Source organism: Trichoderma harzianum, assembly GCF_003025095.1.
Source record: "Trichoderma harzianum CBS 226.95 unplaced genomic scaffold M431scaffold_10, whole genome shotgun sequence".
Lineage (NCBI taxonomy): Eukaryota > Fungi > Ascomycota > Sordariomycetes > Hypocreales > Hypocreaceae > Trichoderma > Trichoderma harzianum.
Window position 1 is genome coordinate 778,086 of NW_020209258.1, and position 25,002 is coordinate 803,087.

General features: G+C 45.9%; 8 protein-coding genes across 8 annotated transcripts; 5 read left to right on the forward strand and 3 right to left on the reverse strand.

Annotated features, from left to right (window-relative positions):
- Positions 1–536: 536 nt before the first annotated feature.
- On the forward strand, positions 537–2,279 carry M431DRAFT_18632 (hypothetical protein). The gene is made up of 3 exons (XM_024913182.1): positions 537–1,094; positions 1,149–1,625; positions 1,697–2,279. Exons 1-3 carry the CDS (start codon positions 641–643, stop codon positions 2,113–2,115), a joined length of 1,350 nt encoding a protein of 449 aa, XP_024771949.1. The 5' UTR covers positions 537–640; the 3' UTR covers positions 2,116–2,279.
- On the reverse strand, positions 2,272–7,060 carry M431DRAFT_532837 (hypothetical protein; the record flags this gene model as incomplete). Its single annotated transcript, XM_024920879.1, has 7 exons — positions 2,272–3,213; positions 3,264–3,970; positions 4,023–5,727; positions 5,782–5,958; positions 6,014–6,280; positions 6,330–6,705; positions 6,761–7,060. 7 exons carry the CDS (start codon positions 7,058–7,060, stop codon positions 2,324–2,326), a joined length of 4,422 nt encoding a protein of 1,473 aa, XP_024771950.1. The 3' UTR covers positions 2,272–2,323.
- Positions 7,061–8,877: 1,817 nt separating this feature from the next.
- M431DRAFT_18634 (hypothetical protein) lies at positions 8,878–10,046 on the forward strand (the record flags this gene model as incomplete). Its single annotated transcript, XM_024913183.1, has 4 exons — positions 8,878–8,892; positions 9,016–9,257; positions 9,314–9,611; positions 9,678–10,046. The coding sequence occupies 4 exons, from the start codon at positions 8,878–8,880 to the stop codon at positions 10,044–10,046; spliced, it is 924 nt and encodes a 307-aa protein (XP_024771951.1).
- Positions 10,047–10,153: 107 nt separating this feature from the next.
- Positions 10,154–11,011, reverse strand: M431DRAFT_7711 (hypothetical protein; the record flags this gene model as incomplete). The annotated part of the gene is made up of 1 exon (XM_024922536.1): positions 10,154–11,011. The coding sequence occupies one exon, from the start codon at positions 11,009–11,011 to the stop codon at positions 10,154–10,156; it is 858 nt and encodes a 285-aa protein (XP_024771952.1).
- A 783-nt stretch (positions 11,012–11,794) lies between these two features.
- On the forward strand, positions 11,795–12,262 carry M431DRAFT_7712 (hypothetical protein; the record flags this gene model as incomplete). Its single annotated transcript, XM_024922538.1, has 1 exon — positions 11,795–12,262. One exon carries the CDS (start codon positions 11,795–11,797, stop codon positions 12,260–12,262), a length of 468 nt encoding a protein of 155 aa, XP_024771953.1.
- Positions 12,263–14,722: 2,460 nt separating this feature from the next.
- Positions 14,723–16,296, forward strand: M431DRAFT_510457 (glycoside hydrolase family 64 protein). The gene has a single exon (XM_024919482.1). The coding sequence runs from the start codon at positions 14,815–14,817 to the stop codon at positions 16,156–16,158; it is 1,344 nt and encodes a 447-aa protein (XP_024771954.1). The 5' UTR covers positions 14,723–14,814; the 3' UTR covers positions 16,159–16,296.
- A 1,592-nt stretch (positions 16,297–17,888) lies between these two features.
- M431DRAFT_497584 (hypothetical protein) lies at positions 17,889–19,356 on the forward strand (the record flags this gene model as incomplete). Its single annotated transcript, XM_024917616.1, has 8 exons — positions 17,889–18,085; positions 18,144–18,270; positions 18,329–18,347; positions 18,404–18,569; positions 18,644–18,841; positions 18,896–18,985; positions 19,039–19,072; positions 19,132–19,356. 8 exons carry the CDS (start codon positions 17,889–17,891, stop codon positions 19,354–19,356), a joined length of 1,056 nt encoding a protein of 351 aa, XP_024771955.1.
- Positions 19,357–20,217: 861 nt separating this feature from the next.
- On the reverse strand, positions 20,218–23,986 carry M431DRAFT_120935 (hypothetical protein; the record flags this gene model as incomplete). The annotated part of the gene is made up of 5 exons (XM_024912117.1): positions 22,929–23,986; positions 21,983–22,838; positions 21,205–21,925; positions 21,010–21,165; positions 20,218–20,625 (listed from the first exon to the last, which is right to left on the reverse strand). Exons 1-5 carry the CDS (start codon positions 23,902–23,904, stop codon positions 20,218–20,220), a joined length of 3,117 nt encoding a protein of 1,038 aa, XP_024771956.1. The 5' UTR covers positions 23,905–23,986.
- Between the last annotated feature and the right edge of the window lie 1,016 nt (positions 23,987–25,002).

The following is a 25,002-nucleotide window of genomic DNA, read 5'->3' on the forward strand; positions in this document are numbered from 1 at the left end:
TCTGTTGTACAAGGGTAAAGCCGCAGCTCCGTACCTGTTAAAGCAAACGCGGCCTTCTCAAATGGAGCTATCGATGCTACCAGCAGGGTGATCTCACGCATAGTAAGGCCTCCCAATGTGTGGTATTTTCTTACACACCCTTAATTCTAGTATTTTTGCCTCAAGCCCTTGAGACATCATTTTGCATGGGATTCTCAAGGAATTGAGACTGGCTTATCCCACACTACATCAACCCTACCATGACCTCCCTACCACTCTCCACAATCTGTACACCGTTCCTTTTCAACGACTTCAGTTTCCCCAGATGGGCGCCGAATTGCTGGATAGAAACACCCGGTTGCCGGCCGTGCGGCGCTGGCCAAGTGGAACCATTGCTGAAGATGGCCGGGATTGAGCACCCAGTCGGTGCAGACTGATTTGCAGCATGATCTGGAATAGGATCCACGAGCCGTAGTGGCTCCACCATCCTGGGTTATTACTTTTCAACTGGGGCGGCCTCCAAATTTCCTTTGACAAGCGAAGATGTAACGCAGCAATACAAAGTAGCCAAACTCTCTATCTACATATAGACTCAATCTCTTTCCATCTCCCGAAAACCATTGCTTCGCGATGCATAAATAGCGTGACAGTCAACAGAGCGATGAACACCTCGCATAAACAAACTGTGCCATCCGAGAGCCTTGAGCGGAAAGTGAAGCCGGAGATTGGAGAAAAGCAGCAGGACAATGAACGCGATTCGCAGGCCGCCGCCGGGTCAAAAAGTTTTCTTAAAAGTACAAGCAAGCATGGCGAGGATAAGGCCGTGCTCATCCAACCCTTTTTCTCAAGCCGTGTCTTGGAATGGGCTGTTCATCTCCTCGCAGTCAGCATAAGTATCATTGGTATTTTCTGGCTTCGCTTTCTCGACGTATATTGGATAGATGAGTCGACATGGACAACCTCTTGGGCCTGGGCGTTCTTTGGCCTGGATGGCATCCTCAAAGCTCTTCAGTTCATTACCAAAGTCCATATGTTGCTCATGATAGCTTCTATTGCAAGCATAACGGTGAACTTCTCCCGGCCCCGGCTAGTTGGCCATAAGGGCGTCGCATTTGGTCCGTTAATGAGCATATATCTATAAAGTAGATGGCGCAGCTAACATCTTATAGACAACTTCTGGTATACCGTCAACTTCATAAGAAAAGACTCCGCAAACATCAGTCTGAGTATCTTCATTCTCTGTTCAGCCATCCTCTGCCAGCTCGCCGGCCTCGCGTCCATCGGCGTGATTCAGCCCAATCTTGGCTGGTGGCATATGCCAGACCCGTACGGTGGCCAGGCATTGCCAGTTTATACCCAATCTAAAAAGAACGAGACATTCCCTTTGACACTAAACTCTACAACCTTACCGACGTCTACGGCTGGGTTGAAATGGGACATGAACTCGTGTTTGACGGCCACTCCTCAGACCTCAGCTCTCGCCTGTCCTGGATCTGGTTCTGAGAGTCTGAAAGCTTGGACGCTGTCAAATTTCCAGAATCATGCGGTGCCAAATCTAACCATGGTAGAAAGTATCACTAGAGCACGGAGGATCCTCGCGGCAGAGTCAATCGGAAATGGAACCGCCATCGCGCGTCTTCGGCTTGGTACGAGCCCACCATGAGTGGAACGGTCGTTAGCAACCTGTCTAATCCCAGCGTTCTCACTCAGTCCACAGTTGCGCTCAACTTGGACGGTTCTGTCCCTGCCAAAGCAAAACCACGTCAACAATGGGGCATTGGAGATCCTATTCATATAAGCTCTAATTGGGCGGAGCTGCTGAACGCTCCGGGGCATCTTGCCTTTACAATGACATCCAGCGATGGAGATTTCGTGACAGACTCGGCCGACCTTATGGAAGGGGCAGCCGACAAAATGGCTACTATTCTCAGTCTTGTAATTGCTGACGGGCTTTCGCGTATTACCGATTGGAGCGAGAGCCTGGTCGTCCTGGATACAAATGGAGATAACATCACTTACTCCTATCTAAATGCTCTTTCCGACAAAATTGAGTACGCAAATCGGAGTTCCTTTGATTTAGAACAGAATACATTCCTCCGGCTACGAATCCAACGCTATGGCTGGGCATACAACTAATCTACACTCACAATATTATCCATTGTTGTTTTATTAATACATATTTCCATGGTCATATGGTATGCAAGCTACCAGATTCGAAGGAGCAGGGACAGTATGGAGTTGGTTGTGGGAAAGAAATATATTTAATCACTTCGCTATGTACTGTAATATGTTCTATTTTTATTCTTTCTATGAGCAATTGGACATACTGCTTAACTAGTGTATATTATAAGCATTTCATCTTTCCCAAAAACCTCTTCAGTCGACTTCTGTGCCCATTATTCTTAGATTTCCCCACATTATCATCCTTCCAGTTCATGTAATTCTGCAGATCTCTTTCGTCTTGCATAGAAGACGCAGCAGGTTGAGTTTGAGGCATCTCACCAGACCTACCTGCAGCTACTAAATTGGCATCAACGCTCGTCTGAACAGAAGAGCTTTGGATGTCTCCTTCATCTATGCCAGGAAGTGCCGCATGACCATTCCGAGAACTTCCATTGATGGTGCTCTGAGTAGAAAAGCTTCGAATATCTCTCTCAACCATCACTGGGAATACTGCAGGTTCAGCTCGAGTGATGTTGCTCCAAGTATCCGCCGATTTATCTACGATAATCTGAACCGGCTCCCCCTCGCTGAGCGATCTAATGACGCTGACTTTCGCTGAGGAGGCACCTTCGGAGTTTGGAAGCCGTGTGAGAACCATGGATTCATCTCGCCCATCCTTGTTCCATAGATGGAGACTAGTTGTAAGTCCCGAATTTACGACTGAGACGTGTTTTATAATGCCACTTGGTCCTACGATCATGTTGCTGCTCGTCAACAGCTTTCCATGGCCAGACATGGCTTGCGTCAGCGTCCAATCCTTCGTTATGAGTCTGTCATCATCAGGCGGAGCCGTCATAGCACCCTCTGAGAGAACCAATTGTTCAGTATCCTTAGCATCTTTGAGCTTAGGACGCAAATCTTCTTCCGGTATTCCTGTGGCGGCCAAGGCAGATTGGATTGGAATGATCTCAGGACGCTGGCCTCTCGGTGTCAGGATACACGATTCACCAGTTTCTGAGCAGGAGAGGAAAGCCACATCAGCTGCTCCATGGCCAACTTTTTGTGCCATGTCTATTACAATTAGTATTTCTGAACGTAGTTGAGGTTAAGATATATCTCACTGGTATTGAAGTTCCAGACATATGTTCCTTTGGCACCAGCGTAAACTAGTACGGGCAGGAACGGGTGGAAGCACATCTCAAATTCTTTGTCGTCGCGATCCTCGTAAACCGGGCAGATACCCTTTGCCCAAAACTGGCGCTCCGCGACTTTTGTTGTTTCTAATTTGACTTCACTAAAAGAAGACACACTAATCTTGAATACCATCAGACGAGCTGGAGCGGCCCTCTCCTGAGACGCATAGCATAAATGCTCCCCATAGTCGTCAAGGTATATCCAATAGAGCGATACTCGTCTCAGATTGTCTTTATAATACCGCGAGAAATCTTTGTAGGTCAATTCCTCCAAAGATTTCCGGTAGCCTTGAGACTTGCGCTCTGTGTTGCCGAAGATGTCAAGTTCAATTGGCAGGCTGTGCGTAGCGTAGCGTAATTTATTCCCTTCCAGTTTGACATGGTAGAGGGTTTTCATCACGGTGAAAAATCGGGAATCTCGGCTGACTGATATGGGAATTTGGATAAAGCCGCGTAGCAACGTTTCGCAAAGTCGCGCCCATACATCGAATTCCGGGAGAGGGATATCCAAAGATGCAACAACTTGCTGATCACTTAGTTGGCTGATCTCGTAGCGAACAATCCATCCCCGAGAGAAAGACTTGTCTTCGCATAGCTTATCGGCTAGGGTTTTCTTGTCATGACGCTCGAACTTCCTGCTAAACGATTAATAGAATGGACAGAGTGGCAACTATACAGAACACATACTTTGAAGTATACACGCCCAAGGTAACATGGTATAGGCCGTCAGAAGTAACTTGCGTGAGACGGTTTATTGGCTCTTTAGATAGACCAGCTTTTTTGTATGGAGCTGGTACCAATGAACGAACAGAAATACCGCCATGCTTTGGGAGAAGTGGACTTGGTGTGAAGGCTGTGACTTCTTCCCAGATACTGGCTGGGTTGTTCCGTAGTGTTCTTCCCCAATCACTCTCCAGCTTGTCAAGAAAATGGCTAAACTCGACAATTGTTGCGCGAATCTCGGCTTCTGGCTTTGATGAGATGCCAGATGAGCTACTTTCTGCCCAGAGGCGAAGAGACCCTGCATTTGGGGCTTCGCCATACGTGTAGCAGCCTTCGATATAGGCCATAAGCACCTTTGGCTGCGTAAAGAACTTCTTCAATGTTGAGAATAGAACTTGCAGTTCTGACTTTGCCTCTTTGTAGTGGCTGTCCTGTATAGTGAGCACCAAGTGAGATGTCCATCTGACCATGGCATAATTGCTAAATGGAAACGCCGACCAGAGATCTTTTGGGACAACATTGTTTCCGAGCTTTCCAGACAGAGGTTGTGATGGAACGCGATATGTCAAGTAATTAAGACACATCGTCGCCAACCGCGCATGAGCGATAAGCGGAGGCGGTGGAATTATCCCACTCTTTGATGTTGACTCAGAATTGGCAAAGTATTCCTTTACGGATGCGTGGATGAATCGGAGAGGACGAAAGGTGTTCCCCAGAAACTCGATAGACTTTGGGCTGAGTTCGACGAGTCCTCCACAAGCTCTGACAATAACATCTTCGAATTCCGGTAACTTCCAAGCCTCCTCTTCGTTGGGATTCGCGTCAAAGGGGACAAGGCCGCTCTCGAGTTCTGCAGGTATCAGTGGACGCTTCCCATATGAAAGCCAGAGAAAGCTTTGGCCGGCAAGTCTGTGCATGGCCTTGTTGCTACCCTCAATGAGACGCAAGATTCGCTCATACATCACTTCCAGTCCTTCCGGATTGTCCATTTCGCTAATTGCCTGTGTACGTTGTGCGGGATAGAGTGCGGGAGAATTGAGATATGTAACCATCAATCTAGCCCATAGAAACATCCCATCAGCTCGTCGCGTCAATGTTTTGGAGACGTCTTTGTAGTCTAGCGACTTGGACAGGAGACCCTCGCTCTTCATGTCTTTCAACGATTGTCTAAGGTAGTGCTGAATATCGTCATTGTTCGATAAGTCGATACTTATTATTTGTAGACTCGAAATTCGCTTGGAAAGCCACGTTAACGTCGGCCTGCAAAATAAAGCTAGGCGGGTTGTCGGTTGGTCTGTGAGTCTTCGTAGCTTCTCTGCTAGCTCTCGCGAATCCTCACACTCGTCAAGTCCGTCCAACACAAGATAGATGTTGTCATCTGAATGCAAACATAGCTCCATGAGATCATCAATTTCTTTCTTAGAAGCAGTCTTTTGTCCAGGAGATTGAAAGTACATGGCAAACTCGAGAGTTTCTCTCATTTGGTCATCATTTATCCTGTACTGCAGAATCTGAGAGAGTAACGCTCGATATGCCGTTGTGGAGGTATTAGGAATGATATCTTGGGTTGAGTTAAAAAAGAAGTAGCAGACTGGATTTGATGATCCGAGTCCTTTCAGCTCTTGGATGGTGGATGCTGCTAGAACCGATTTTCCTGAACCAGGGTTGCCTTGGCTTGTTAGTGGTTTAAAAAGCTCATACGCGGTACCGAAACATTACTTACCACGCACCCATAAGCTTCCTCCGCGACCCTTTTTGCCATCTTGCAGCCACGAGCGGAAAATAGTATGTTCAAGCAGCCAGCTTGTGGTCCCTTCCATACACTGTGATGCCACATCTTCATACCTATCAGCAAAGGACGGCGGATCCAGCCACTCGCGAACACGGTGAAGGAACGTATCTGTCTTTATGTTAGCGAAACCCATGAATATCTCATACTAGGAGGGTTCTGTTACATCTTGCTTCCCTTTCGGCCATTTGTTCCAGTTTACTCATAGACTTGTCCAGTTTGTCGCCTCGCTCTTTTGCCCGGGTACTCTCAGCAACTGCTTCCAACTTGCTAGCTTCCGCAATGTCTTTCGCATCTTTGGATAACTTTAGATTCAGTAGCACAATTTCCATGTTCATTCTCTCTTTGAGCTCCTTCATTCGTGATATGGTCTCATCAAACCGAAATGGGTGCCAGACCGTCTTAGCGACAACCCGCATTGCGCTTTTCGACCCTAGTAAACTTAATGAGATGCTCAACATCTGCAGTGGGAGCGTACTCACTTCCATCCGGATGGTAGAATATCCTGAACACGCCCATCAAGAACTGAAGAATCTCTTCAAACATATCCTGCAGCAATACTTGAGTGCGTGGCGAAGACTTTGCAAGCTGTTCGTAATCCTTCTGAATGGCTGTCTGTGCTACCACGCTCAGCTCCTCCCTCATCTGATCCCTCTTCTCTTTCAGCTCTTGTTCAAGCCATCCCTCCATCATTTTCTTATTAAGTTCTTCATTAATTGTGTCTTCCATCTCTTGGTATCTTTTGCGCTCCAACTTTCCAAAGATAGAATTGAGTTCATCGAGGTACTCAATTTCGGTTGCCATCTTTTCGAGGCCAGAAGTAACCTTGTCCAAGAACTCATGAAAAGAGATACCAAGCTAGAACGGTTAGATAACTACGTCGCAGTCAATCAACTTGCAGAGCGTTACACACAGCAATGACCACTCGAAGCGCGCCCCATAATGTCGCAGCATGCATCGGGTCGCATGAGACAAATACGTCCATGGCGGTAAAGAAGGGCTTCATCACTCGAATGAAGGTGCCGAGTTTACGGTTGCGAGTGTTCCACGCTGTTCCGTAATCTTGAAGATCCTTGAGCACCTCATCGCCAGTCGTGCATTTGCTGAATGACTCTTGGTACTCGTCTGGGAGCGCTTCCACGAGGCGGCGCAACATCAATACGCTCTCTTGAGACGAATGGGCGGCCGCCCCATGGCGATGGTCCGTTGACATTTTGGCATGAGAGGATCGTTTTCCCCGTGTGGTCGAAAACGAGTAAAACGGTCTAAAGGGTCAAAACCATCAAGTCGAAAAGCTGCGCGCCGATCTCAACGCATATATACGCGTGTGCGATGAGGCAGCTCGCCCCAGAAGGATCAACACGCTCGCCGCATCGTGGCTGGGCATTCAACCACAGCCGCAGTGGCCAGGCTGACAGGGCTCAATGATAAAGAGAGGGTGCGGCTGAAGGAGTTTTGTCCAATCACCAGAGCTGCTTTTTCAGACTATCTAATCTGCTATTGCTTTTATCCAAGGGCACGCGCCGCTACTAGTATTGCATTAAAGCTAGGCTCATGTTATCGAAGTGATATTGTGTGGCAAACATGAAACACCCTATGTTACACATGGACATCATCACGCAACGCAGAGAACTTGTACGTGTATGGAATGCAGATGTGCTATTACCTAGGTAGGTCATTGCATAGGATGTGAATGAATGACAATTCGCGATACTGCAATGACCTGTTATACGAATCCCTTGTTTCCGTTTAGAGTATTTTCTTTTGCGGAGTATTATCCCACTATATACTCTCTGGATGCAGATTAGAACCTTGACAACTTACAGTTTGTAACAATATAGATTGTGACAACTTACCTAGCGGTTAGGTATTGCGGCTTGTCCCGTCCGTTGCCATGAGCCGGAGGTAACCCATGGGAATAAACCTAGCGAAACAAGTTGTCACCAATTAGCAACAGACAAGCCCTGGGCTGCCTTGGCAAAGTATTTGGTGGTGGCACATGTCGGCCATCTTTTTCACCGTAAGCCTTTTATGGGCATATTGGGCCAAACTGTGGTTCTGAATGAATCGCATATGATCTGCGGGACTTGGAGTCAATTGCCCAAATAGCGGCTTATATGTACCCAGCCTCTTCACCAATGCGTTTTGTGAATGATACGTTAACCTTTTTTTTCCCAAGTACAAAAAATGCATCACCATGTATTAGGTATTGTAAAGACTTTATGTGAGCGAGTTCAAGTAAATTGACATAGCGAAACATGGTTATTAGATCACATCGTAGTTCGCATCGAGTTCATGAGACTATCCAGATTACATTTGTGGGGTTACAGAATCACAGCGATTTTTAGTCGGCGCCTTTCTTACAGATCCAGTCCTTAGATCTAAAATCGGAGAGTGCAATTTCAGGTCTCCGCCCCCGGAAACATGAACCAGAATAGATCTATGCCGTAGTGCATACGAGTTGCTCTCACGACCGATTCGGTTAAATAGACACCTATAGCAAGCGAGTTGTAACTGCAACTACCGTATATTCGTATCTGACCTACACGTGAAGCTAATAATGGTAGCCAACAGCTTCACGTTCTTCGATGAAGCCCGTCAGCACTAATAGCAACGCTATAGATATCGTCTCCGAATACTACTTTTACAATGAATGCAACTTCAAATCAAGACGTTCAAACAGAATTGAACAGCCCTCGGCTTATGTATGCTCGACGAATGCGAAGTCTAGTCTATAACATTGAAGATGAATGGCATATATCGTTGTCGAAGGCGTCAGAGTTTCGTAGTATACCCTTGGCCAGTTATTGATTCATAACAGCTTCCATCTCACCACCCTTCACTACGCCCGCTCTCTTGATCCCCATTTAGTACTCCTTTCACACATCGCCGACCTCGTTAATGGTGGCATTCCAGGGAGGACCCACAAGCCAACGGATAGGTACTTTATAAAGCCCCAGCTTTCGATCGCATCTTCCTCAAGTTGATGTTTGATAACATTTATTTCTGTTCTCTACTAGTCTTTACAAAATGTCACTCGAAACGGTACTCTTGACAGGCGCTGGTGGCTTCATTGGAGCGCAGATCCTTGAACAGCTACTAAAGGCAATTATACATCTGGCACGTCCATAATCTCCTAAGATGAACTAACAATAGACATTGCAATAGTCCGGCGAGTTTCATGTTATTGCTCCCGTAAGATCGGAAAAAGACACCCAAAGCACCCTTGCATTGCATCCAGAGTACAGCGATAAGAACGTTCGCTTTCCTGTCGTGCCCGACCTTGGTGCAAACGGGGCATGTGATGAGATATTTAGGGAAACAGAGATAAACTATGTTATTCACGCCGCAGGTCGGTTCAGATTTGAGAATATCGATCCTCAAAAGCTCATTTACGATAATTACGACACGTAAGAATGCATCAATTACGCCTAGCCCCAGATATCTAACTAATGGAACATGATAGGGCGAAATCCGCAGAGAAGTTTGGGAAGTCTCTCAAGCGGTTTGTCCTCACCGGCTCCGTAATAGTTGAAATCACGGGCCAAATGAAGCCGTCCACCTTTAAGGAGGAGCTTACCGAAGCCGATATTGTTTCCATCCCTCTTGAGGCAGTCCGAGAAAGCGGAGATTCCGTCGCATGCTACGTTGCCGCCAAGGCCGAATCTTCCTCGTTGCTCTTTGAAACAGCTTCCAAATCCTCCGTATCCTGGGATGCCGTCGAACTTTTGCCTGCTGGAACGGCCGGGCCGCTTGCACACTCCGTACCAAATCTTACAGCAGGGTCACATTCTCTCGATTGGGCCTATAACCTGCTCAGCGGAACCTAGAAAGAGATACCGCCAGTACCCATGTTCCAGATTACAGATGTGCGGGACGTAGCTTTAGCGCACGTCTTGGCTCTGCGTAACGAGAAGGCGAGTGGTCAACGTATCAATGTCGTCAACTCGGACTCGTGCTATTCCCACCAGATGTTGGCAAATTTGATCCGATCCAAGTATCCAGAGTTGCGGGACAAGGTGGCAGAAGGAACTCCCGAACAGTTGATCCCAGCTGGAATGGTGTTTTACAAAATCTCCAATGCAAAGTCGAAAGAAATTTTTGGAAATGAGTTAAATTATACACCGGAAAGCGACACGTATAACGCATATGTAGATCGCGTCAGGGAAGCAATGAGGAACAGGGATCTTGAGCTATAGAAGTTATAAACAACAATGTGCAGAGCATGGATATAAAAAAATAAAAAGACTGATTCTCTTCTTCATAAGAAGGAAAATGTTTCCTTGGTCTAATTTTCGACATCAAATCACAACAGGTACTTCTTGAACCAATTGGTAGCCTGTGCCGCTGCCTGCATAGCAGCCTCGTCTTCAACCGCCCTCTTCGGATCAGCCCGAACAGCGAACCCATGCTTGCAGCTACCATAAGTCTTCACCTCAAAGTCACCCGACTTTTCTCCATAAGACTCCCTTAAACTCGATTCAATGGCGTCAATCTTATCCTTGGATAGTAACATATCAAGATCTCCAATAGCGAGACTGATGGGGACTTTGAACTTGTTGGCGGCAGCTGAAAAGTCATCGGGTGTTTTGAGGCCAGCAGGGTGAGCCACAAAGTGGGCATCGAATAGAGAAACGTTTCCGCCTTGTTCAGCTGCCTCTGCAGTGAGTTTGGTCGAGTGCATCCCACCCCAGCAGAATCCGGCAACAGCTAACTTGGCACCGGGCGGCAAGGAAGCTTTAACATCGCGAGAGAAGTTGAGCAGTTTGGGATACGCATTTCGCGTACGGACTGCGAATGGTGCGAAAATAGTCGCCGCTTTAAAGGCAGCCCCAGCTCTCTTTGTCTGCCCTCCCAAGTCTAACAGGCCAACTGGTGTCGACAGGGAGTCAAACAGTTCTATTGCAGAGAGAGGAGCTCCACCTCCAGGAATGACGCTGGGCACGAGGACCTCGCATCCGGTAGCAGCAGCATATTTGTCTGCTAGCAACTTGTTGTTCACAAGGTTGAAGCCAAATACATCTGTGACGAAGATAATTTTCGAATTTGATGTGGACACTGTCTCAGGAGTAGCGACATATGTGAGGACATTGTGAATTGTCTCCTCTTTGCCTTTTGGCGTTCCTTCGTGGATGGTTCCTCTGAAACAGTCTGGACAAGACATTGTGAAGATATCAACGCTGTTGTTTAGGTCGTAGCTTGCAAGGGATATAAGCTGTCAAGACTATTCGAAAGTCACACTGCATTGCTCGAGGAGAAATTTGTTCAGTATTCAGCATCTCTTTAAGTTCTTATATAGTTTTACAAGTTCCGGACTTTACCGCAATTTACCGAACCAATATTGAACCAATTTCCTTTAAGACATATTGAGACTATTTTTGTTAAAGTTGACGATATGTTCGGACGAACTCAATAAGATACTATCGCTTTCTGCGGGTCTCGGCCATCCAAAGAGTTCCGAAGTCTCCTCATGTCAGCAATCGGCATCGGTGCCAGCAAGGTTGCGACAAATCTGGATGACCTAAGATCTGACAGGGCTTCAAAATGGCCGCGTAACACGGCGAAAGACAGGCCGAAGGACCAATCAGAAGCAAGATCCACCTTTGCCAACTTAACCTTATTAAATAGTTGGTGATTCTCGTGAGATCTTCACCAGAGAATCGGCCAAGCTTACCAAATGATTAGTTGTTTCCTGCCAGATTCAGCAATCGTTGATCGATTATGTGCTATAAATTTTTCCTAAAATCCGATCCATGGCCATTCGGAGTATTTTTTTGACAGCTTGAGCCTCAAATTTTCCTGTGCTCTTGTATGATAAATAGCGGTCATGGCCTCCCTCTGTAAGTTCAGCAACAGCCTTCTCTCTACCTTTTTACGAGCAATAAGATCTTCTCTTGATCCACATAGCCTCAATTATTCTTCTGAGCTCTCGGCCAACAACCATAAAATGAAATTTCTACTCTATCTCGGTGCACTCACCGCCACTCTCCCTTCTGTTCTCGGCTCAGAAGACATCTCACCAAAAGCCGTCCCAGCTTGTCCTCCTCGGCCAGCCACTCCAGAAGAGCAGGAAAGAATTTTCTACGCCTTTGCCAACGAGTTTTATGTTCAAAAGAACATCCCCGAAGCATTTGACAACTACGTCTGGATCGATTACATCCAACACAATCCTTCCATTGGACAGGGTCGAGACGCCGCCGTGACCGCCCTCTCCAAGAACCCAAAGGTTAACAACACCATTGTGCACCAAACATTCACCAATAACACTGGCTTTGTACACCACTATGAATTTGCCACTCCTCCTATCAAGATCATGGATGCGTATCGAATGAACGGCAGTTGCATTGTGGAACACTGGGATGTTATTGCAAACCTGACTCTTGCCGAGATTGATCCTACACCATTATCGGACTAGGACCTGGGCACGGCATTAGAATAATGTAAAGAGTGTGGGCCTACAGGGCTTTCTCTTGTGCTTCAAAGGGCGTCTTTCTCCTTCGTTCCTTGGTTAGGATTCTGTATCTACCCCTTACTACAAGGCAACTACAAGTTCAATCTATATATACACTATTAACCCCATAACAACCTCTCGTCTAAACAATGGTCTCAATCATGTAATCCAGAGATGTCTAAGTTTTGCTTTCGTCTTTTAACTGTAAAGTCTGTCGCCATTGAGCCTGTTGCGTGCCTTTTGCAACAATATGAGTGTGAATATTGGTAGGCATCTACCCTTACGTCGCCTTTGTTGCCAACCTTCCTAATGAAACTACCATCGAAGGTCCGAATCTTTCATGCGGAAGTCAATGCAAGTTAATTAAGGGGAAGGTGGGAGGCTATCATATTTAATATTTGGACTAGACAGACATCTTGGCAGCTTTTGGAATCATTTGACGAGCACGGAATAGACACATCCGAGAATGGGTAGAGAAATGTGCCTCAGTTGCATTCATTGGCAAGTCTGTATGCAGTGTAAGTACACTACCGATTCCATCTACGCGATATCAAGTTAAAATACTCCACCAAAGGAATGTTTTAGCCAATGGAAAAAGCACCGAGCATCCATCTTCGGTCGAACTCCGTGATTAGCCAAATTAGGTGGACGAAACGCTTGTTAATCGTCGTCTCCATCAACTCTCCACTTAAGGAATAGGCACCCGATCATGCGATCAGCAAAGCCTATGGAGCAAATCTCCATCTCAGCATTAATACGCTTCATACGCACCTATTGCTATACTATTCTACCTGATATAATTAAACAGAGCGTATTGCACCCACTTCCAGAAACAGAAAGTGAAACACCAATAGGATCAGAGAAGCGCGCGAATAAGACCGCGGCCTATGGGCCCGCCGGAAGGATTTCTACTAGTTTAGGCATCTCTATTCCAGGGGTAACATACACTACTGAAGCACATGTGCTGTAACCCATGCTCGATCTGGGGTTGAACACCTCTTCGACTTCAGCCACAATATGCGCCATTTAGTGAGCAGACGACATATACAAATTAATAGATGTAAGTTAAGGAAGCTTGGAAATACAATGACGCCTGGATGTAACGTGCGAGTTCCACAGTAGATATGTAATACTGCAGTGTAAGCCACAAGAAGTCATATTATAAACAAGGTTGCCAAAACAGGAACCGTCAGTACAGACTTGCGAACATGATACATGCTAGGTAGAAACACATAAGTATTCCGTGTCTAAGTTCGGTTAGGATAGAGTGGATATACCCCTAGTTGCTTCAGTATTGATCGATATCTTATAGACGAGCCGCTACGGAAGGCTACATTTGGTAATTCCTCAAACTGCCGAGGCAATCCCATATCCACAGCTCTATCACCAGTCACATGTCTGCAGATCATGTTCATGAAGAAATCTCTTTCGGTATCAGCTGCAATATGCAAGATTACTAGCGCTTCATTATCCGTGCGGGCGTTTTGGAAGGAAAGATAACTGCCCTCCTTACTCTTGTCACGTTGCAACGATCAGTGTGTCATGACCTGCATTGCATCTTAGTAAAGTGTGGGGTGCAGTAACTTGTGCTTTATTAGCCCGAATCTCGGAGCGCTAGACTCCGCGATGGTGTGAGGACGTGACCTTATTTGTTTCCTAGAAGGGTAATATATGTACTCACAGCCTCATCCTAAATCCAGGGGGATTTATTGGCACAAGACAAGTTTTCAATCCTGGTTAGGCCTATCAGCAGCGGGCGTTGCGGAAACTAACCATGTGCTCGAAACTATGTTAACTATCAGTCATCCCAAGTCCTCCAAATGACTATTACAAAGCGAAATTTCGTATCAGATGAGCCTTCTCTTTGGCTTAAGAAGTGACCGACAGCTTCATCTGACTCTTTTGTTGCAACCAGTTGGCATTCAGTCAGTCTGATAACATGTGTTTGAAGAGTTGCGGCTGCGGCCATAACCCACTCAGCCATTACGTTATGCCGATATTGCAGCTAGATGAATCACAAGTACAGCCCAAAAACTTGAATTTTAGTACTATTCCTGAACCATTACCCGCAATTACTGCATAACCCCGGCTCCTGAAAGCATCCTACACAACAAACCAGGACGTAATAGCCTAGAAGCTAGAAGAAGCAACTCTCAACCCCGAACCTTTCCAGTCCAAGCCACCGAAGGAAGCCCGATGCTATGCTACAACAGTAAAGAGATAACTTCATGCCGGTACAAATCAGTCGGCAATGGGTTGTCTCTATCTCCGTTGCGCAAAACACTTCGGCCCGAAATCTGTCTTGAGATGATGAGGATCGAGTACAGCTTCTTGATAATGCCTCTTGATAATGCCTCTCGAGATACAAGTATATATAGAGGGTTATTCACAGATAGACATGTTCATCAGAGCTCAACTCATTGGATTGGTTCCAAAACTCAGAGGGAAAGTGTTTATCCCTTTGCACCATCATTATCACTCCTCTTCACTCTGAAATTCATATAAGTCCTTACATCATGCGGACACTCACTATCCTTACTGCCCTCATTGGTGCAGTAGCAGCGGCCCCTTCTCTCATTCCAAGAGTATCGCCCTTTTCCATTGCCAAGCCTGGAGGTGTTGACGACATCGTTATCACGGCAAACAACACTCTCAACGGAACTTATCATAGTTCAACAACAGTCTCCAAGCATGCCATTCAGGCTCGGGCTCAGGCTGGACACCTACCAATCCAGCTCGTCAACAACTTCTCCGGTGGCCAGGTCAATGCGTACATTTCCGGCCTAGACACTGACAACAGGGTCGTTTTCGTCAGGGGTGATGGCAGTCTTGTGTATCCCAGCTCTGGAGGCTCCAGTGTTCCCGTTCCGATCAGCACCCCCATCAACATTGCACTGCCTGCTCAAGGCCAATCTATCACGGTCAATGTGCCTATTGTCATCAGCTCTGCGCGTATCTACTTTTCAGTGGGCGATCTCCAGTTCTTCATGGTCAAGATTCCCAACGGCGATGGCTTGGTGCAACCGTCTCAGTTCAACCTGCAGGACCCGAGTTCAGGCCTCCTCTGGGGCTTTGTTGAGCTCACTTATACTACGGACTTGGCTGTCTTCGCAAACATCAGCTACGTCGATTTTGTCGGCATAATCCTCAGTATGAGCTTGAGTACCACAGATGGAAGCGGCACACAGACCACGAAAGGTCTTGGATCTTCCGCACTCACCCAAATTTGCCAGGGCTTGGTCCAACAGGCTAGCGTTGACGGCTTCCCCTGGTCTTCCATGTGTATCGCCAATTCTGCTGGAACTCTCGTTCGTGCGCTGTCTCCTGGTGACTATAGTGTCATCAATGCAGCGGCCTTCCAGAACTACTGGAGTGCCTATGTCGACCAAGTCTGGAGCCATTATACCAGCACTCCTCTCACCATCAACACGCAGACCTCTGCTGGCAGCGTCAACTGCCAGGTCTCCGGCAGCACGCTCAACTGCAATGGCGACAACCGCGGCTATGCTAAGCCAACTGCAGGAGATATCTGGGGCTGCAACAGTGGACCATTCGCCATTCAGGGCGGTGACAATGCCGTCCATGCGGCTGTTGTTCCCCGTCTGTGTGCTGCCTTTGTGCGATCTACCTTGCTGCTTGCTGGTGGCAACGTTCAGCCAGGCCTGGGCCAGTCTTCATACTACACAGTCAGCCCTACCAACCACTACAGCCGTCTCGTTCACCAATTTGAAATTGATGGTCGAGGCTACGCTTTCCCTTATGATGATGTCAACCCAGATGGTAATGAGAATGCCTCGGGCACTTTGGCTTCAGGGGCTCCCAATGTTCTGACCGTCTACGTCGGCGCTCCTCCTTCATAAATCAGGCTAAAACCTCTTCACTGTACATATAAAATGAGTGACGAAAGGATTTGGTACTCTTAAAAGTTCTTGGACCATTCTCGAACATAAACCATGTATATAGCAGTATAGTTTTACCTAAATATATACCAACGACCATTGCTGTCTTACTTCGGCTGCTCTCAAATGTGAATGGAGAGAGTGAAGAGATCATGCTTGTTTTTATATCAATACGCTGCCATCATGTGCCTTCAATTTCATCACCGGGTAAGTCGGAACCAGTTGTGACCCTCGATCCATGTCGGCACGGCATATTCTGACAGGGGGATTGCAAAAGGAAGTCGATCGGCGCCTTGGTCCACCTCAACAGAACAAAAGCAGCCAGGCCAGGTAATCGAGGACAAATCCACTCTGCTCACCGAGTACAGTAGACAGGGGACTGGTTTTGACATTTCGGCTTGTCACATTAGCGGAGAGATAAGAGGTAACACGTCCCTGCAAACCGGTATGAGTATCAACCTACATAATCCACTAAAGCGCCTAACGTGCAATAAATGCCGAGAATCCTTGTAAAATCGTCTGGTGTCTGTGGAAAATATGCCGACGAAGTTAACTGATACGAGTACATCCTATACTTCGTATGTATATTATATAACATTCTGACTACGGTATCAACTGTCGGAGAAGTATGCGATGGCTTTGCTCAATATGCCTGTTGGGTATCCTTGATTGAGAAGTTTTGACAATGCGACATGGACTGGAGAAAAGGGATCATGTATTATAGGGTACCGGACCCTTTGGATTGTATCAATATAATCTCATTTGTAATAGTAAAGAAGCAATTTTTGCTAAATCACTGTCGAAGCATCCCAGGGTAGTTTCTGCCGACGAAATCAGGGCCTGTTTCGGCTCCGTATTCCCAATATGATATGTCAGTTGTCTACAGGAAACGCAGGGCTCTTCCTGGTCTTTTACCTCCTGTATCGCTAAACCCTTACCTATTCAATACCGTTGTAAGTTGTCTGGTCTATGTTGATCTCGAAGCCTGTGCGTCTCGGCTGCGATCCGACTTGGTGGACAATTCACCGCTACACGGCAGTGCACTTTACCCATACTCTTTAACTACGCTATATTTTAACGACATCGTGACGTGGCACCAAGATGCTGGTGGGAGTTATAAATACGGTACCTTACTTAGCCATGCAGTGACCTTTTGAGTAGCATTAGATATGATACATAGTGAGAAAATGGGCAGAAGGCACCGGCCGCCCCGAAGGCATACGAGAAAGCTACCAAAAGAAGCAATTGCCTCCTACCAAAACTAATCAGACCTCTCCCGAAACCGCAGTAGACAAATTTTACAGTGCAGAAATCTAACCCGTGTGTTGATGAACAAGACGTCCGACAACCGGATCATTACTAAGGGGCTGGATGTCGGTCCTATTATTATTCGTAGAAGATCGACGATACATGCTCAGGAAAAGTGACAGCGTACCTGCAGATAGATCCGCTTTATACGCGGCAGACAGATTGACAGCGGCAAATTTCAGGGCCTCGACCAAGAGAACGGCGCAACATTCCCCCTTCCCCTGGCTTGCTCAACGAGATTTTTGACATATAAACGCTGAATGCTTTTATATCTCTGCTCAAAATGAACGGCAGCCAAACTTCATCACTAGTCTTCTTAGACTGTAAATTCAAGCTTCCTATATAAGTCACTTCAAACCAAGCTAGTCAACTACTCTATAAAGATGTCTACAACTGTGACAGTTTTAGAGCCTACTCTGCTGTCAGAGGCCTCTACAGCCGATTTCCAGTTACCAAGGATACCAGACGCTCCACGACATGTCTTGATTCCAGATTTATTTTCCTCAATCATGTCTACGGAGCCAGCCATTAACCCTCATTATCAAGGTGGCAAAGCTGAAGCAGATGAGTGGTTCAAAGAGTACGAACTTCCATTTTACTTCGTATGCCTTGTGAGTTATTTGACTAACAATGGATAGATTGCTACAATTAAAAGGGAAAGAAGAAAAGAAGTTTAACAAGACTGACTTTGGATTCGCGGCCGCCGTTTGGGCCCCATCGGCTGAAAAAGACAGATTTCGCACAGCGGTTGACTGGGCCAATTGGGTAAGCACCTTCTTTTGTGCTAAATCTAGTTTTAGGCGATCTAATGACAGGTGTTTAGATATTTTATTTTGATGATCGTAAGTTTTGTCACCATCACAACGATACAGCAAGTAACTCATATTCGACCCCACAGAGTTTGATGAGGGGCCTCTAGCAAACGATCCAGTCAAGGCCCAAGAAGAAGTTGACTGCATTCTTGCCATTTTAAATGACAACGGCCCTCGTGCCCAAGCCGACAAACCTCTTCAGTATGCATTTCAGGCAATCTGGGATAGAATCAAAACTGTAAGCATTCTCTGGTTCGTTCAAGGAAGACATCGGCTGACAGGACTTCATCAGAGTGACACGCCAGGTAAAATTGAATCAGCTACAGCTCAGATGAAAGAAAAGTTTCTAATTTGCTTTTAGAAGTACGAGAACGCTGGAAAGATTCTCACAAGAAATACCTCGAGGGACTTCTCTATCAATCCAAACTCTCAAAGTCCAGCTCTTCTCCCGCCTTAACGGTAGATCAGTACATGAGCTACCGAAGAAGAACGATTGGAGTAGTACTGGCTATACGACTGGTAGAGTACGGTTTTCTGTCTTATTCTCTATACAACCTTCTAACATGTCTACACTTCAGATACGCCGAAGACATAAAACTCTCCCAAACACAGGTGGATCACCCGTCTCTTCAACTGTGCACTAGCACTATCGTAGATCTTGTGATTCTGTAAGTCAAGTCACATTACATCGAGTATACGCATTAAGCTGATCATTTCTTAGTTCAAACGATATTTTGTCATACAAAAAAGAAGTTGTATGTTATTTTACAGCTAAAATTCTTCAACCGCTCAAAGTATTCTAACTTTCGCGCAGGAATTAAATGACGCGGGAAATAACTTGGTTACAATACTCAAAGCACATGACCTATCAGATCAAGAAGCGATGAACAACATAGGCAAAATGCTCGATGATTGCTACGAAACCTGGTACAGTGCCCTGGATAAGCTGCCCTCTTGGGGAGAAGAGATTGATAGAGAGGTGATCAAATATATGGATGCCTGTCGTAACGTGGGGCTTGGCAATCTTCACTGGAGGTAAGACCCAATGACCCCAAAGCATGTATTTATATAGTCAACTAACAACACAGTTTCCGCTCCGGTCGATATTTTGGCGCTTGTGGCGAGCAAGTTCGCCAAACCCGAATCTTGTCTCTTCCTCCCTGCTAACTCGTTTTTGTTCCGGCTCGTGAAAAGCAACAGTGGTGACGAATCGATTCCCAATAGGCACTATATGATAGCTGTGCCCAGGGGGGAAACCTCTGATTATAGGTTTATGTTGGCAAACGGTCAGATCGATGTCGATCCATGTACCTAGAGGGTATCTCGCAGCTAGTAGCAATAGAATAGAGAGATCTCTGTGTTCCAAACCAATTGTATTGCGAATGCTGTGATAATAACTGACTATCTAAGTTGTTTAATGAGTGATAAGAAGTGAATTTGTATACCCAGTTGTCTCTAGGCTCGTCTGAAGAACTGAACGAACTTTGCATTTTTTTCTACCTAGGTATAGTTCAGTAACTTCTAGGTATTTATTGCTGTGTAACTTTTACAACATAACGACTCACAATATCACCTCTCATATTTCGTTCAAATAGCTCTCAAGTAACAGCTGTGTTGTATTTATTTCGTCCGTATTTCTCTGCCATTTGGATCTTTCTTTCTCGAATCTCTACACTACATATAATACTAGTCGATAGCCTTTGTTATTGGCTGCTGTAATATTTTGACCCTTTTCAAGTAGTCCTGAAAGAACATTTCGGTCGAAATGTAAGGCGTGCCAGATGCATCGATGTTTGGCTCTCCTATAGCACTACCTAGGTAGACTGTGATCAATAATGACGTCTGACCTCAACGAGCCAGAGTTTCAATACTAACTTCTTTGTCGTTAATCCCATGTAACTTAAAAATTAACTATATAGTATCGATACCTAGCTGCATAGCGCCGCAGCTTTTTATTAAAGAACAAATCTGCGGTCTCAAAATTGGCACCTTTATCAATTAAGAATTTACCAATTTCTATCGCATTGCATCTGGCTGCTATTCTCAATGGCGTCGCATTATCTTCGTCTACTGCGTTAATATCGGCACCCTTATCAAGTAGTAATTCAACAATTGCCTTATCCTTCCTGACTGCGTTGTGTAGTGGCCTCTGGCCATGGTGATCTGCCGCCTCAATATTGGCACCTTTATTCAGTAGCAATTCAACAATTCCCTTGTCTTTCGCGGCTGCGTAGTGCAGCGGCGTCTTACCATCATAATCTGCCGCCTCAAAGTCGGCACTCTTGTCAAGTAGTAACTTGACAATCACCTCTTCACCACGTGCAGCAATGTGCAGTGGTGTCCGATGATGATGATTCACTGCATTAATATTGGCGCCCTTGTTAAGTAACAACGCCACCATTGCTTCCTGCCGACGTATGATTGCTTCATGTAATGGCGTATTAAGATGCTTGTCTGTTGCGTTAATGTCGGCACCCTTGTCAAGTAACAACTTCACAAGGGCCTCGTGACCGAATCGAGCGGCTGGTTCGAGGTAAGTCGACAAATCCTCTCCATCGTGAATTCCCTTTGTAATAAGCCTTTGGACAAGCCCTTCGTTGTTGTTCCTCGGTTGCATAGCAGCATTCAAATACATTATGCTGTCCCCTGCCACAGAATTCGTATGGGCTCCATTGTCAAGTAGCATCTCGACAATACCTATATGTCCAATATCGATGGCCATCAATAGCGGTGTCACTTCGACCCCTTCGCGCACGTTGACATCACACCCACTCTTGAGCAACAGATTGATCACTTCATCGAGCATAAAGCACACAGCAATATGTAGACCCGAAACTGGTGGAAAGGGCTTTCGTGATATGCTAGAGCGCTTTGATCGGACGGAGACGATCAGTGAAGGGTTCAGGTATATGCAGCCGGGGCTCGTCCGAAAGCGCTCCAGCATCACATAGAAGGCATTGGAGGCATTAGCCTCATTCATGAGAAATTCTAGGACAATTCCATCTAGTTTTCTACCGGCGGTGCGTGCGTGGTCACCCCAGTAATAACTAGCATACCTATAAAAATGGCGGCGGCTCAAGTGAAACACACCAGACCAATCAAGACAGCGTTCCCCAAAGGCTGTGAATGAAAGATAAGATATGCAAGTCTCCGCAATCATAGCCTCGACATTACAAAACCAGTCGGTTTTCTTTTTCTCGAAGAATTCTTGCGTTGTGTAGTGTACCAGTCTGATGACATCGCTCTCTTCATCAACCGTAACTAAACCGGCACAGAATGATACCATATCTTGGACTTGTGGGATAGCATCTTCGTCGAGCTCATCCATGCCAATTTTAACTGCGAGAGCATGCTGAAGTTCCTTGGTGGATAATGGCCGTTTTGCAGAGGAGATCCACGCTAGAACGCGCGTGGCAATGTTGCGAAATCCCTCTTTTTGTCCATTTATCCTTTCCCAGGCGGATTCGTATGCTTGATTAAATATTTCCAATATTTTGTCTTCTCCAGATCCTGAGATCTGCTTAGGCAACTGCATTACTGCCTCTCTAACATCGGTGACTGTGACTTTATCAACGAGGGTGTCGAGATAGATTTTGGCCAATAGAAACCTGGAAACGTCAGTAATTTTATGTGAAGTCAGAAGAATCTTGGCTTTAATCACATACATTCCATCAACGGCATCTGATATGCCTTTTATAATCTCATCTTTCAATTCTGGCTTGCGTTTGATTAGAGACGGCAGATGCTCCATTGTACCTCTCTCTAGTTGGCCACGCACGTATCTTCGCACATCATCCTCACTCGCGCGAATGTCCATACGTTTGCAAGTCTCAAATTTTTCCATAATTTCTGGGATTAGTCTCGAAGTCGCAAAAATATTCACCTTTGACTTATCCCGAAGAGAGAACATGTCCACTAGAAAATTTTCCCCCCGGCATCCATCTGACCCCTGGCATTCATCGAGAGCATCAATAACGATAAATACTCTCAAGTATGAATCTGCCATACATCCAAGAAGTTTTTTGGTATCATTCGGTGATGGGCGTTGGTTTTTAGTCCTATGTTTATCGAATATCCTCTTAGCATCTTGTGGTAAGCCGTTCTGACCAAGAGCCAGTTGCTTTACAAGGCTCATCATTAGATCATCAAGTTTCTGCTCATCGTGACGTCGGAAATTGCAATATAAGTATGCAATGCCCACTATAGGGTCTTTTTTACACCGTTCAAAAAGTTCATTAATCACCATGGATGTAAGAATTGTTTTCCCAGCCCCCGGAATTCCTGGGCAGAACAACGTTTGCTGGCTATGATCCACCCAATCTTGGAATATGTCAGATTTAAGAAGCCATTGGCCAGTTCCAGGCTGCCGCTTGCTGAAATAGTCTTTTTGCTGCAATGTATAATCGACTGACGTCAACCAGTCTAAAAAGGCTTGGTGGTCTTGGGCGTACTGTCGAGTTGCCATTTCACTGACAGCTGTCTGTATGCTTCCAAGTTCTGCATTAATATTCGACAAGATGTCTGTGCAACACACAGTCAGCAATTGGTGATATAATTGGCTGTACACAGTACATAAAGACGACTGGAGTTGTTGAAAACAGAATTATGTACCTTTAACTGACTCCATGTGTTCCACGGCCCAAATTTGTAACACGGAAAGGATTTCTTTCGCATAAGCTGCCGCTACAGCAGCAGCGTACTCTTGCCAATCTTTGTTCTTACCCGAGTCTGCATAATCACAGATGCCTCGGACAACGAGACAGGGAAAGTCATTCATTAATCCCGCAGCCTCCATTTCAATACACAGTACATTCCCACCAAGATCCTCATTGAGACGGTCGCGGACTTCAGCATCTTTGATGACTTGGTTACCTGATGCGATTAAGCCATGGTGAATGTCTGGGCATCTCATTGCCGTTCTTTCGACACTTTGGTCTTGAGGATCTCTAAGCGACTGATTCCAAAAGTATTTCGGGTATAATTTTGGGTATTTCTGTTTCATTTCATCCAAAAAGATGGGGATTTTGGACTCTTGCATCTCATGCTCAGACTCCAGCTTTGATAAGACTTTGAGAAGTGCATTTGGCGGACTATTCAACGCTCCAGTTCGTTTAAAACTTCCGCCGTCTTCCGCTTTACCCAGGTCCCATTGAACAACTCCTGGATACTGATCAATTGGCGTACTAACCACGACATCCCCAAGTCGAACCTTGGATGGGATGCCGCCTCCGATCCCAACCAATAACCCGAATTTGATGGATGGAAAGGAGCTGAGCATCTTTGTCGCGATTGTCGTCGCAGAATTGGTGCCATACCGCCCTTTCGGTAAACAGGCTATGACAATGTTATGGCTACCAATTGATCCAAGAGTGTAGGCGTTGTCATCATGGGCAAGAGATGGAAGATCTAGGTGCTTTCGATCTAGCATGGCAATCGCCGCGGTTTGCTCCTTTGGCAATGCGCAAATCCATCCAATTGTATAATCGGCATGGCTCAAATTGACAGGATCTGATGGACAGTCAAGTTTGATCTTCTTTGCTTCAGGGGACGCATGCTCATCATCGGCCTCACTGGGTCGCTTTGGCATTTTTCACAGCTGAGGAAAGAGCTCTGTGGTGCAGAATAAAAGTGTTTCATAATTGATGGATAGGGAATCAAGAACAAAATCATTTGGATGAACAGAACAATTAGAAGAAATGAGATAAGTACTCAGCCCCCACAAGAAAGCCTTGTAGAATGTTGGGTACGAACAGTGTCCAGGGGCGATATGCAGTGTAACACAAGGCAAGGTCTTTTCTAGCCAATCCAGTGCTTCTGCTTGTATTTGCAAATGAAAATTTGGAATGAGGCTTTGGAGATTGGTGAAAAATAAACCAATTAGGAATGAGAAATATTTATATAGCCAATGGTAGATGCAGCGCTGGTGAGGCTTTCTTGAGGGCTACTCGGCGCGGCTGAGCACAATTCGCATGCTCATCAGGCAGCTCTAATGATTACATAGAATGCGCTGAGGATCATGAGTTAGATACAATAACACCGATATCTCATTGGCTAAGTAGTCGGTCAAATGAGAGAAGTTCGCTTTCTAAGTAGGCCGAAAACAATCGCAGGCTGAGTAGGTAAAAATACAAGTATTCCTCAGACATCTGTTCAATAAACAGCGTAAAGCCTGTTAAGGACCGAATCATATGCTACATCTAGATGATATTTACGACAAAACTACCTACTTATCTTCTGTCGAAAATGGGCTCAAATTTTCAATCTTATGAGGAGCTTGTCATTGTTAAATTCTTATCTTGAGGGTCATTCATGTGTGCATGCGTGTCATCGCTGATGCTACCCTGGAATCCGAATCTAGAATCTCATTTTTCAGCTGAAAATGGTTCAGGTACAGGCCAAGAGAAGCTGCCCAAAGAGCCGACATTTATCCGACACAGCCAATCTACAGGTCACTTGATCCTGTGCATGTCATCGAACCATGAGAAGCTGATGACGCATATCAGGTTGGGTGTGTTGGTGTGGCACCGACCGCCCACACCGTACGGAGTAAGAAACAAGCTCATCAGAAAACTCGATCTTGAGTCGGGGGTCTGGGGTTTGTAGATCGGCATGAATCGGATACGATACGTGTACAGCACTGATGACGATCGCCGACAAAAAACAACATCAACAAACAACATGTGAA